This window comes from Protomyctophum parallelum, assembly GCF_964188405.1.
Source record: "Protomyctophum parallelum genome assembly, chromosome: 7".
NCBI lineage: Eukaryota > Metazoa > Chordata > Actinopteri > Myctophiformes > Myctophidae > Protomyctophum > Protomyctophum parallelum.
In genome coordinates, this window is record NC_139705.1 from 26,934,172 (window position 1) to 26,948,212 (window position 14,041).

Below are 14,041 nucleotides of genomic sequence, written 5' to 3' on the forward strand. Positions count from 1 at the left end.
AATAAACAACTAACAACTTACCTTGGAGCAAATGGTGTGCTTTGTAACTTTCTAGTTGCCACTTGCTTGTGTTGGACGGCAGCCACATAACTGAGGATCTGGAAAAAAAGAACGCTGCTTACCCCCCCCCCTTCTGCATCCAAAAAGTGAAGGTCCGCTAATGGTCTAAACTATTTTCTTTGCCGTTCCTAAATTCAAAATAGTTTAGACCATTAGCAGACCTTCACTTTTTGGATACAATGTGCAGAAAATGGTATTAAAGCAGCGAACCGCAGTGGGAGGGAACGTGACTGGAGGCTGGAGCCTGTGGCTGCATGCCGTCCGACCAACACAAGCAACTGAGCGTGGAGATTAGAAAGTTACAAAGCACACCATTTTGCTCCAAGGTAAATTGTTAGTTGTTTATTAGACGATTGATTTAAACATTGTTTAGTAAAAGTTGACGTTAATAGTATGATTTAGTAGCAGGGAAGGGTGAATGAGTGACCGCCGCGTCCTCCACCTCCAGAATGTAAACATTGACATGTGCATGATGTGCGCACCCACGGGAAAAGGAATAAAAAGAAATGCCCCAAACGTTCTGGGTGCCTATGAAGCACTGTTGCAGGACGCCCAACAGCAATGTTTCACCATGGCGTTATTATAGTATGAATGTTGTTGATATGAATGCTTCTATTCCTCTTCGGAAAAACGCCGACATAACACGGTCCTCAATGGAGGTTCGCTGATGTTTGTCCTGCTTAACAACGGTATCGAGGCAGCTGAGCGAGCGGGCAGGGCTTACCGCAGGGCCTATTGCATTAAACAATGTCAAACTCACCAACATTGCAGCTGTACAAAAAGCTTGAATTATCCTCCATCTGCAAAGTGTTTGTTTCATACAAATCCACCGTAGACATGTTATGAGCTACAGCCATGTGATTGTTTTCTAAGTATCAGAAGTTTGGAAGCACTCGTTATCAGTAAAGCAACCTCCTGCTGCCTCCTGCATGATGTGCACAGTCAAAACAGGTGGTATGCATGGGACGTTGAGTGATAGTCAACGAGCGCTTCCAAACTCTAACACTTCAAAAAATTACATTTCTTGACAAGAAGTAGCTCATAACATGTCTACGGTGGATTTTTATGAAACAAACAATTTGCAGAGAGAAAGGATAATTCAAGCTTTCCGTACAGCTGCAATGCTGGTGAGTTTGATGTTGTTTAATACGATCAGATAGGACTTTTCTGTTTGGATGAATGGGCTGTCTATGGGAAGTTGCACCTAGGCAGCACCTTGCTGGGAAGATGGCCGCGGTCTGAACAAGGTCAATTGGGACACTTCACCCCTTTTGCAACCAGCTCTTATTTTGATGCTGTTGGGGAGACAAGAAGCACTTTCCTGGGGTTTATGTGGGTATATCACACACACACACACGCGGAAGGAAGTGAGGCCAGTGTCCATGATATCATGGACACATTACCCACATAAAAACCCCGGGAAACATCATTCAAATCTGGTTGCAAAAGGGGTGAAGTGTCCCTTTAATTTATCTTTGGAAAATCATATCATACTATAATTCAGTCGATGTCTGAATGTGTCTGTCAGTCAGAAACACCGCCGTATCTCCTCACCAATCACTTGTCACACAGGCATTGACCATAATAATATGGAGGTCTTAACGAAGCCCTTTCCAATTTAACAGTGTATATAATTAGTCATATCTGCCTCGTGCAATTTTTTTCATGAAGCCTAAAAGCCATGCATGTATTCATATGTTCAACGTCAAACACAATCATTTGCATGACAATGAAATAGTAAACTTAACATGTTGTAATGGTGACACAGCCCTAGTTTCTACTACAGCCACATGTAATCCAGGTACATACCGTGGGGGGCCTTCCGTCGCTCGGTTGAAGATAGCCGGTATTAATAGAGTTGTATGGCACAATACATCCCGAGCACCGTACGCCTCGTAATCTCAGGGAGCATTCGTTGACACCGTTATTCGTTTCAGCCCAGCCGAGTAGACACTCTATTACCAATACCAGCCATCTCCTGATGACTGCATCCAAGGTCACATGATTAACCTGCAAGACAGACATAAAACCAACATTACTCTTTATCCTGATTTTATACAGTGTCGAATTCATACAATATTAAAAATGGAAATTTCACTTTCAAAAACACTTTGTCATTTTATTGTCTACTCAGGCTTATGTGAAGTTTGTGAACACAGCAGACCGTTTTTAAGTAGGCCTGTAGAGTTGGCCGAATGGTCCAGGCTCCAAGAATCGACAGTCCTAGAATGTAGATCTCTTTTTTTGGTATTTATTTACCTCCAAAACTAATGCCTAGCCCATATAGGATTGTCACAATCAAGGTCTGAGGCAAAACATAATACAGTCACCAGAGAAAAGGTTGGGTATTTGTTTGATGAATCTATCATGGTAAAAAAAGGATTTTGAAGTTACAATGGGTTTGTATAGGAAGTGGCGGGGCAGCTAAAATTTATATCAAATAGCCAATTACTGAATCAAGCAAATTCAAAACTGTCTGCGGTGTTCACATAATAAGCCCGAGTAGATAATGAGTGTTTTTTTAAAGTTAAATAAAGATGTACAGAAAAAAGGAAAAAAAAAGGGAGGGGATCTTCAAAATTATATTATATTAATTATACAACTTGAGTAAAAGTAGAGGTATTGGCATCAAAATGATTATGCAGAATGTCCCATTTGAAATGCTTAAAAACGAAAATGGCAGATCTAAAAGGTCACAATGTGTAGCATTGTATTGTGCACGATTATGTGCTTGTAGATCAGCCATGGTCAAATGTATGGCTGTAAACCAAATGTAGGCTAGTATGTTTTGAAATAATAATCCAAATCTATAAGTAGCTAGTAGTTCAAAGTTTCCAAATAATCGAGTATATTTTCCACACTATAGGTCAGTATTAAAATGTAATCATTTACTTTCCACCTCTGTCTGTTTGGAACACTTTGTTTGTTTGTTTGTTTCCTTCCTTCTCAATAACAAACATTCAACACATTGTTGTCCATTTTCTGCCACAATAAACAAACAGTACTATAAAACCACCAATGTTTAAACGATAGCCGTGTTTAAAGGTGGATAAAACCGTGTGTTTTATCAAACAAACAAACATACCTTGCCGCAGCTCAGCCCGCCCCCAAACATGCTCTGTGCCCATTTCCGTGTCCCTATTTAAACCTTCTACGTCACATGAAAGTCCGTCCGTCATTGGTCAGAGTCAGTGGCGGAAGGTTCCTATAACGGCAGTGGGTGCAGCCACGCATATTTGCGCTGCGGCTGGCTGCTATTAGCTCTTAAAAGAGCCGTTGTGTTGTGTTATTATTTTGCCAGTGGGTTCTTCTGCTCCTGTGCACCCCCGGAGTTGACGCCACTGGTCAGAGTGATTGGTTCATCTACAGTCTATGGCCTCTATAGTCTATACAACAGGACTGCACTGCCCTCTGCTGGCCACTGGTAGCATTAACTACTTGAAGTGATTTCACGTTACATAAATAGCTCTATATTGCTTATTGTCATAGAGCAGTGGATTTCAACCAGCTAGGGGTCCTTGAGGGGGTTCCAGGTGGTCCCCAGGTGGTCCGGGGACCCCCAGTGGTCCTTGAGGGGGTTCCAGGTGGTCCCCATGCAGCTAAATGATGGAGAGTTGGTAACCAAATGGAGCCTTATAGATTTTTAACTCTTGAGAGCGTACAATGAAACCATGTTACGCTCTCAAGAGTCACATTACTGTTAAACATCTAATCTGCATTACTTCATTTTTCAGTCTACACAATTAGAGAATGTAGAAGGATTGTTATTTTGATAAACATTTGCCAAAAGCATGGAATCTTATCCAACGACAACACAATATTCTTTAGTTTTGGGTCTGAGAGGCTAAATGTTATCAAATGGTGGTCCGTGGCTCAAAAGCCAAATAAATGATTGATTGATTGAAATATGTATTAACAGTTTGCAGAATTACAGTACATTTCAAGCACAACTCAATACAAAGACTGTTAACTGTGAGTGGACGACACCATAAAGCATTATACACTTGTTTACAAGAGGGTCCACCATGTTCAATTCATCAAAACATTTAGAGACGTACAAATAGACACTTATAGTAAAACAAAAAGAGAACAGGAATTCATCATAAAGGAGGTAAAAAGGGAAAAGAAACATATACAGTGAGGGGAAAAGGGGGGGGGGGGTTCAGATTTCACGGGGCCAGTTTCGAATTGCAGCCGTCCGTAGGTGCCCTTTGAGAGCGGTTTTGAAGGAGTCAAGGGATTCACATGTCTTAATGACTTCCACATTTTTGTGGCATAGGAGCGAAAATAATTTAGTCCCTTGTTTGTGCCGAATCTGGGTTGTAGGCCTACATGGTTCGTTGCACTTCCTCTGGTGTTGTGGGTGTGGACTTCGTTAACATTAAGGAAGTAATTAGACAGGTACATGGGTATCTTGGTGGTGTATCGAATCTTGTGGACCAGACCCATTCCAGCCTGTCAAAGTGGGCAGGGGTGAGGTGGTTTTGGGGGGTGAGGCCAAGTAGGAGTTTGTTTTGGCAGGCCTGGAGCCTTGTTTTAAGGGCCTTTGAGGTGCTGTGGTACCAAGAGGTGCATGCATAGTCAAAGAAACCTTGTACGAGGGCTCCTGTTAAGGTCTTCAAGGTGTTTTTGTTGACCAGTGAGGAGATCCTGTAAAGGAATCTTGTTCTTTGGTTGACTTTTTTGATTACGTTGGTGGCCATTTTATCACCGGAAAGATTAGCCTCCAGGATGGAACCTAGGTAGGTAATTTCATCTTTTTGTGTGATAATATTGTCACCCACTCTAACCAAGAAGCCATCTGCCTTGCTGAGATTTTACAAGCTCGTAGCGCAGCACTCGGTGCCACGCTACGAGCTTGTAGGTCTGCTATTTTTGAAAAATCGTGAAAATGTGCCTCAAATCTTTGAATAAATATTATTTCAGAGTGAACGTTTTTAACTCAAATCTTTGCTTCGGGGAGGTTCCTGGGACAACATCATTATTTTCAGATGGGGGTCGGCGGCCAATTACAAATAATCTTTAGAGTCCTTGACATGAAATATTGAGAACGACTGATATGTTTGGGTTATAAATACACATTCTGTTGACTTCATTCTCCACTCCTTATCCACACCAGGTGAGAGCTGTGCTCCACATTCTGAGGCGTCTCGGGTGGACCTGGGTGGGCCTGCTGTTTGTGGACAACGAGGTCATCAGCTGGCCCTGTCCTTCCAGTCGGAGCTGACCCGGTCCGGCCTGGCCTGCCTGGCCTACGTGGAGGTTCTGCCCTTCGAGCAGCAGAAGAACGACCCGGCCAAGCTGGAGAGGGTCGTCAACGTGATGAAGGGGTCCACGGCTCGCGTGGTCCTCTCTTTTATATATGCGCCCCATATGGTTTTGCTAATGGAGGAGGTTTGTGTCTAGGGCATTCACTTCTAGTAATCTTTACTAGATTTGTATTCCTTAAGGTGCTTCCATTCCATTCCATTCAGAGTCCATTCACTCTCTATGAAAAAAGTTTTAATCATTTGTTTTTATCAACACTGGTGTGTGTGTGTGCGCACACACACACACCAGTCCCTGTGTGGCAAAGGGGCACAGGGACTTGTTGTATGGTTAACCCATTCTGGGCGGGAACCCCTTCTGGTGTTTTAAGGATCATGTTATACTTTAGCTATTGAAAAATAGAAGATATACAAGCTCATAGCGCGGTGCCGCACTACGAGCTTGTAGATCTGCTATGTTCATACTCGTATAGTATGTGTGTATAGGTGTATAGCTTGCTGCAAGCTATACACCTATACACACATACTATACATACTCTGCTGAAAAAAACAACAACCATCATATTCAAGCTGGTATTCAAGCTGGTTTCTGCTGTTTTGTTTTGACTAGAAACCAAAAATATGAGGAAAATAAATACATAATTGACCATGAAAACAGACTCATTCAATTACTGCGCTTTGCCACGAAAGCGGGGTGCATACTTAGTTTAGACTAGTCATTGGTTAGGCACCCCTGCGTTAAAACTACCGGATTAAGGTTGGTGAGGGGTGCGTTAAGGGTTGGGAGAGGGTTAAGGTTAGGTTTAGGTTTGCTGCCCCGTCGGAGGTTAGGGTTAGGGTTTTTATTTTAATTACAAAATAAAAAATAAAAGGAACACTTATATCCAATTGTCCAAAATCGATCAAAAAATATCTGTGCGACTGTATACATTCCAACATATTGGTGTATCAGACTACGTGTATTCAAATTTTGTGAAAAAATACAGGTCATTAAAATGAGTAAACAAATACTTAAAGCTAAAATGTAAAGGATGCTTTCCTGGTTTAAAAAAATAATAATCTCAGTAGACTATGCTGTACATCTGTCATCATCAATCATCACTGCATCACTGTATGTCTAACATAACAAAACAGATAACCACGCATTGAAGTAACTGGGTATTTATTTTATTGTGTTAACCAAAAACAATGTGACAAACTCACAAACACCTCTGGGAGCATTTTTTACAGCGTGCCATGTTGTTCATGTCTGCCCCTTCAACCTCTGAATGGTGACAGACTGCCCTAAACACAGGCACTTCAACCAGTATACACAACTCTCCTATCCCCTGAAGCGCACACACACACACACACACACACTGTGACACACACACGCACACGCGCATGCACGCACACACACGCGCGCACACACACACACACACACACACACACACACACACACACACACACACACACACACACACACACACACACACACACACACACACACACACACACACACACACACACACACACACACACACACACACACACACGCATGCACGCACGCATACTATACATACTCTGCTGAAAAAAACAGCAACCATCATATTCAGGCTGGTTTCTGCTGTCTTCCCCCCCCCCCCCCCCAGCAGGGTACAGTACCATAATACAGTACGTACTATTACTACTGTACATGCATGCTCTGTCTGTCTGTCTTTCACACAAACATAAACTTTTGTGAGCTACACAGTAAATGCTGCGTATTAATTTAACTGTGTGCAAATGAAACCAAATTATTCTGTCATTTGTACACCCAGTTAATTAATTGACACTGAGGATGTTTACTGTGTATCATTCATACATAGGCCTACAGGGGTGCGTCACATAGCAAGTTTCCACTGGGGGGCAGTGTGAACAACAATGATGACTAAATTATTGGACACTGGATTGAGGAAGTTTTGACCCCTTTGGTTATAATAATAAAAACAGAACATTTTTACCTTGTTCAGCAGAATGGGAGAAGGGTACAGATGACAAATCTACATTGATAAGAAAACAAAGTAAACATCCACCACTACGTACCAGCTTATCTTCAGACATAAATACACAGACATAATAATATTCAACATTGTGCTTTCTTTCCATCTCTCTTTCATTTGTTCCCTCCATCTCTGGTGTCAAAGCCACAAATATTGGTCACACAATCTCAAAAGGGCATTTTTAATGGAGACCTGTAAGCATAACACTCCCCCAAAACAAACGAACAAGAAGAACAGAAAACCCTCCATTTTGCAGTTTAAAAAAGGGCTATTGCAATGGTGCATGTGTACAATGATTACCCAAGATAGATAGCCATGTTGTGTATCCATATGTGTATATGGATACATATACGTATAGGCCTATATACAGTAATATATAACGGAACCTGTTTTCTTATTGCGTTCATCTTTGTTGCAGTGACTTTCTCTGTTCTCTCAGCATGCGACGTCAAAAGACCTTCGCAGACATGTAGGCCTATAGCAGATCTACAAGCTTAGATCGATCCACAAGCTAACACCTAACACCTCCGCTCAACAAAGGACCTTTTGGCCTGTTCTGTTCAAAGAGTTTGTTATATCGTTCTAGATCAGGTACATAAATAATGTCAAAGATTCCATGATACATCTCAAATCCACACATGGGCCTACGTTGTACTGCCTGCATCAACATACAGTATCATAAACGTGATGACTTTCAGGTCAACATTTCACTTCTGTCAAAAAATAATATTTATTTTTATAAATTTTGCATATCATTTAAAACCAACACTACTACTACTGGTCTACTACTACTACTACTACTACTACTACTACTGTTTTACCAATCTTTAACACACGGTCAAATACACCAACTCCAGTTAGCAGTACAAATAAGGCCCATATACCAGTCATAATAAAAGGGATATGATATTCATGAAACGCATGAATGTAAAAGATAAAAGTGTGTTCTATCTTACAAAGCAATTAATCTTCTCCCTCACGGACAGATTAGACAAAAGTTACATGTCATCGTACCACAAATTGGCTCTGGAATCAGGCCTATACACACAATTGACACAAGGGGACACTGTTTACCACATAAGACCAACAAATGGGTTTTTCTGTACTGCCCCATCAGGGTAGAAATCATTATAGTTTACATGTAAAACACACACACAGTCACACACTGAGAGGACTGTAGGACTACAGACAGCAAATAGGAACACCCTACGGTCCGTACGGTCCAATAGGAGGAGAATTGATGATGTTAAGCAGCAAAGGACTGTATGGTTCAACTGTAATAAATGAATGTAATTCTATAATCAATGAAAGCTGTGAATAGTGATTCTGGAAATGATCAAAGATAATTTGCAAACAGTGATAATAACAGAGCATGTAGCATAGGAGGAAAAGTTTAGGTGCACCGGCTGCCGTGAGAGTGTGTGTGTGTGTGTGTGTGTGTGTGTGTGTGTGTGTGTGTGTGTGTGTGTGTGTGTGTGTGTGTGTGTGTGTGTGTGTGTGTGTGTGTGTGTGTGTGTGTGTGTGTGTGTGTGTGCGTGTGCGTGCGTGCGTGCGTGCGTGCGTGCGTGTGTGTGTGTGTGTGAGTGTACTGTGTGAGAGATTTGTCTCAATCTAGCATTTGCATTTATCCATACTGTACATTACAAACAACATTATGCAATAACAGTGTAAAAGAGCAAGACAAAGAACCATTTATAATAATAATAATAATAATAAAAAAACAATAAATCATAATCTCACTCATAAATATCATGCTAATATGCTGAAGCCCATAAATCATGGGTTGTCATAGTTTCAGAGTCCACTAACAATTTCTGTACGGTTTTGTCTCTGCCCCTAAAACACACTCTTCTCTCTTCTTCACACTCAAAGTCACCATATTTACACCCACTCGTCTCCCGTTTGGAAAAGGAAATGCATTTGTTCCCAGTTGTACACAAGAATATACTGTACCAGGCTTCTGATTCCATTTATAGAGTCCAGGATTCAAACCAAAACAGCATCGTCTTATCCTTTTCTAGAAGCACTGAAATTGAGTGTGAATGGAATTGAAGTTGTCTTCTAATCTATGTATACATCTACACATACATATATATATATATATATATATATATATATTTAAAAAAAAGAACTTCACCCAAAGGCATGAGGAAATATTTCTTCCAGTTTTCTGTTTAAGGCAGCATGTTTCTTTTTCAGCTTGAGAACATTTTGATATACTGTGGGGATCATAGTCGTGCCTTAACATATCCAAAGTGTGCTACCAACAGAGTCCCATAACCTTTTTCAAGCCGTAGTGATGTTGACCGATTAGCTCGCTCACCTACCATGACAGTATTATTGTAACCTTGTTAGTAACATGCCTGGACATGCCTCACAGTACCAGGCATCATTCAAAGTGACATTATAGGACATGACCCCACTCAAATTGCAATAGAAACTCTTTCAAATATTCCAGAGTCTTAATAAATCCAAGGAGGTAGTGGAAGTATTGAAAAGACCAACTTTTCCATTCCATTTCCATTCCATTTTGCAGTTTAAAAAAGGGCTATTGCAATGGTGCATGTGTACAATGAATACCCAAGATAGATAGCCATGTTGTGTATCCATATGTGTATATGGATACATATACGTATAGGCCTATATACAGTAATATATAACGGAACCTGTTTTCTTATTGCCTTCATCTTTGTTGCAGTGACTTTCTCAGTTCTCTCAGCATGCGACGTCAAAAGACCTTCGCAGACATGTATAGCAGATCTACAAGCTTAGATCCACAAGCTAACACCTAAGGTGTAAGCTTGCAGATCGGCTATGTCCTTGTCCGGTAAAGATAAAGTAACTAATATAGAGCCCTGAGGGACTCCTGAGGGACTCCGCTCAACAAAGGACCTTTTGGCCTGTATAGGAGGTAGTGGAAGTATTGAAAAATACTGAAATTTGTAACGGCACAATTTCTCGTTGCCGCCCCAGTTACAGTATAAACGAATATCTTTTCTTGTCGTGTGATATCCACACAAAGGGTTTAGTACTGTCTCCAATCAACCAGAAACTTTATTTTTTAACCCTTATGGTGAGTTAAAATTACTCAGTGGATTAGGAGTTTTCAATAATTTGTAATGATCTTTTCATATTCAAATCATTTCATATTCCAGGTATATTATCTCAAAATATTATATTGTATTTAAGTTTTAATTTGCAGTTAACATGTTACAATGTATGTTCATCAGTAAACATTTCGATTTTCTGTTGCAATTTGTGCGAAGTCCACCCATTTCTTTCTCACAAAATGTATGTGTACAACCTGTACATAATTCACTTCCATTATTCCAGTCAGAGGCCCTCATTTTCCAGTATATTCCAGTTGAGAGAGAGAGAACATTTTCACCACCTCTACACAAACTTGAGTCCATTCTCCAGCCTTCTACTGGGCCCAATCACCCGGAGAGTTCATCCATACAGATTTCAGGGCAGTCTTTGTCCAGGGCTCATGCATTTGCATGTAGTGGTTGTTGTGGAGGTGGCCATATTGTGACGTCGCCCACACTTCCAAATTTGCGCCAGTGGTAGTATGCCGAGTTTGTTTTCTACACGTAATTTAAGAGGATGCTGTACTGTTGAAAAGGTGGATTTGTGCTTGCTTGCCCACTATTCACTGCAATACTTCTGTAGTGGTTCTTGGACCGATGCAGCTCACAACCTCAGCCTGATGGCCTCCAAAGTCTAATATCTCCCCCAGGTCATTAGGGATATCGGTTTGGCTAAGTGGTTAATATGTTGGCTTTCCACGTGGGAGACCCGGGTTCGATTCCCAGGTGTTACAATGGTGCTGTGACCTGGATCAGGTTTCTCTAATATCTCCCCCAAGTCATAGGGATTATCCCTTTGGCTTAAGATGTTGGCTTTCCACGCGGGAGACCTGGGTTCGATTCCTGGGTGTTAGACGGAGAAGGCATGTCCCCATCAACCATATTGTCAGTGCAAATGGGAATGACAGGTGGAAGAGGTGGGTCAGCCTCCCATAAACCTGCATATTATACACTCAACTACTGTATGCTACTGGATCTGAGTAAAGGGCTCGTGCAGAATCACATGCAGGAGTTAGCTGCTGGTACAAGGGTTTAGGGGTGGCGGGTGACGGGGGGGGTGATGGTGATCATGTTGTGTGCAGGGCGTCAGAGGCTGGACTTAGTGGGGGGGCATCCGTAGATAAATATGCACAACAGAGGAGGTGCTGAGGTGTTATGACACATGTGTGTCTGTATGTATTTTCAGTGTAACTGTGTTTAAGAATGTGCTTGTGTCAGGTATCTGTGCGTGCGTGCGTGCGTGCGTGCGTGTTTCAACACCTCCAGAAGTTCTTGGTCACTTTCAATCTCTATCATTTTCCGCCTTTCCTGCCATCTACATTTCACCTTTCTTTCTCTCGGAATCAGTCACTTTGCTCCCCCCCCCCCCCCCCTCCCTCTCCCTGTCGTTACTCCCCTGCACTGCGTGGAGCCCGTGGATTGGGTTTCCCGTCGTGGGTTCGGCGGTTCCGACCCTTCCGAATATCCTGAAGATGTTTCCACTTCTTGTTGTTGGCGGCAGGCCGGGCCGCGGGTCCCCCCGGGGACGGGACTTGTTTCACTGGCGTCGCCGACGAGCCCTTTTCCGACTGCTCCGCTGCACTCTTGCGCGCCCAAACCTGCTCGCATATCTGGTCGACGGTGCTCAAGTTGGGGTGGTCCACCAGCTGCATGAAGTCCCGGTACCAAAGCTTCTGATTGGTCGCAGGGGGGGGTCCGCCTCCGCCGCCGCGGGGGTCCAATCGGACAGGGGCGTCAGAGGGCAGGTTGGAGATGGAGGTGGACGTGGAGGGGACTACTTCCAGGGTGATGCCCAGCAGGGTCTGGGTGAAGCCGTGTTCCATGGCGTGGCATTGGTAGACGCCGATGTCTCTCTTCAGGACTCTGCGAATCAGGAGGCCTCTGTCAGTGTGAAGGACCCGGTCATCTAGACGCACCTGGGAAACAAGGGGAAAGAGATCAAATTAACCCATTTAGACCTGAAAACGATTCTAAAAATGTCTTCTAAATCATGACCTGTATCAGTGATTCTCAAACTATTTCATATCAAGAACCCCCAGAATTATTGGCCGTGGACCCTCATCTGAAAATATGTTGTTCCAGGGACCCCCCCAGAAGCAAAATTTCACGTTCACTCAAAGAATATAATTATATTCAAAAATTTGCCACATTTTTACGATTTTTCAATCGGAAAATCGCCAAGACTAATTTTATCTTGTAAAATATAATAATATATAGGCCAAATCATTAAGTCGAAATCTTTCTGACCATTTTTTTGTTCCCACAAATACACATACACCATAATCTCCACCACACGTGTCTCTCCGTCGGGCCTCACCTCTTCCCTGGGGTTCTGCGGATGCTTCTGGAAGGTCCAGGTGACTCTGGCCTGCAGTGACTTGGGGATGCACTCCAGGAAGGTGCTGCTCCCCTCCACGCCATACAGCCGCCTCTCTATCACGCGATGCTTGTGGTGGTCTGCAGAGGGCAGCATACACAAACACAGTTAGGGCTTCAACAACAGCACAGCATGAAGCCAGACTGTGACAGTAGTGTAGGATGGGACCAGATCAGATCATGGGAAATAGAATAAGAAAATCACACCCGTATGAAGTGAGTGGTGCAACTCCGTGTGGGGGTCCCCGGGGGGGAACGCACCCAGGGTGCCGGCCCGATTCCAGTGAGCCGCCCCGCGTCCGAAACGGTTGAGAAATGACAGAGTTACCGTGTGGGGGTCCCTCTACTGTACCGTGACTGTACTGTACTGGCACACCCGAAATCACCATATATACAGTTAATATGTGCGTGTGTTTGTGGGTGTGTTAGGTTGCGCACAGGTGGTGAAAAACAACCATGCCGTTTTCGTGCTCAGAACGCAGCCACCCAGCCACCCACACACATAGCTCCGTAAGGGAGTGGTTGCACCACTCAACAACAGAAGGTAATATTGCTTTTGCTTTCTTTAGATAGGAGAGTAGAGGAGAGACAGGAAGACTGAGGGCAGAGAGAGGGCCGGGGGAAGGACACGCGACACAGCTGGAATCTAACCGGGGGACAAGCCTTTTTGAATCCGATAAGCTCTGCGAAAAAGCACATTAAGGATTACATTTAAATTGTGGCTTTGATGTCCTTTGAAACAAAGACCCTTTTTTCATGCAAACCTTCCTTTATCGCTCTCACAAGCAAGTCTTTCTCAAGCTCAGTATTGATTGATGAGGGTATTGACGGGAATGTTCAATCTCAGCTTCCCGTCAAGGAGGTCTTATTCAAGAGCCCTGCAATCGACGTCCTCAGTAGTTTGTGTGTGTGCGTGTGCGTGTGTGTGTGTGTGTGTGTGTGTGTGATGTATTATTTGGCCAGCATGTGAGTGTGTCTAACACCAAACAGGGGCCCTCATTGTCTCCATCATTCCAAGTAATTATGTCATCACACTTGCCGTAAGGAGATGACATAAATGAGTCAAGTGTTTGCTGATGAATGTTATTAACGACTATGACCCTATGTTTTCCCTTTATGACATCTCTTTGACAAAAATAGCCAATTATTTCCTCCAACTTCATTTATTAACAAGTTAAGACATACAGTACGCCCTCAAAACTAATGGTTCAGTCAAGTAGAACACCAT

The 14,041-nt window shown here is 42.9% G+C and overlaps 1 protein-coding gene and 1 long non-coding RNA gene across 2 annotated transcripts in view; one reads left to right on the forward strand and one right to left on the reverse strand.

Annotated features, from left to right (window-relative positions):
* Positions 1–6,787: 6,787 nt before the first annotated feature.
* Positions 6,788–9,457, forward strand: LOC310862322. Its single transcript, XR_014569554.1, has 2 exons — positions 6,788–8,797; positions 8,933–9,457. It is a non-coding gene; the product is annotated as an uncharacterized lncRNA (long non-coding RNA).
* Positions 9,458–9,616: 159 nt separating this feature from the next.
* The window catches only part of sema3b (sema domain, immunoglobulin domain (Ig), short basic domain, secreted, (semaphorin) 3B), a 140,946-nt gene continuing 136,521 nt past the window's right edge, over positions 9,617–14,041 (reverse strand). The window contains exons 16-17 of the mRNA XM_083770170.1: positions 12,755–12,894; positions 9,617–12,353 (exon numbers count right to left, since the gene is read on the reverse strand). Coding sequence (XP_083626296.1) covers positions 11,826–12,353; positions 12,755–12,894 — 668 coding nt within the window. The 3' untranslated portion in view covers positions 9,617–11,825. The remainder of the gene's footprint in view (positions 12,354–12,754; positions 12,895–14,041) is intronic.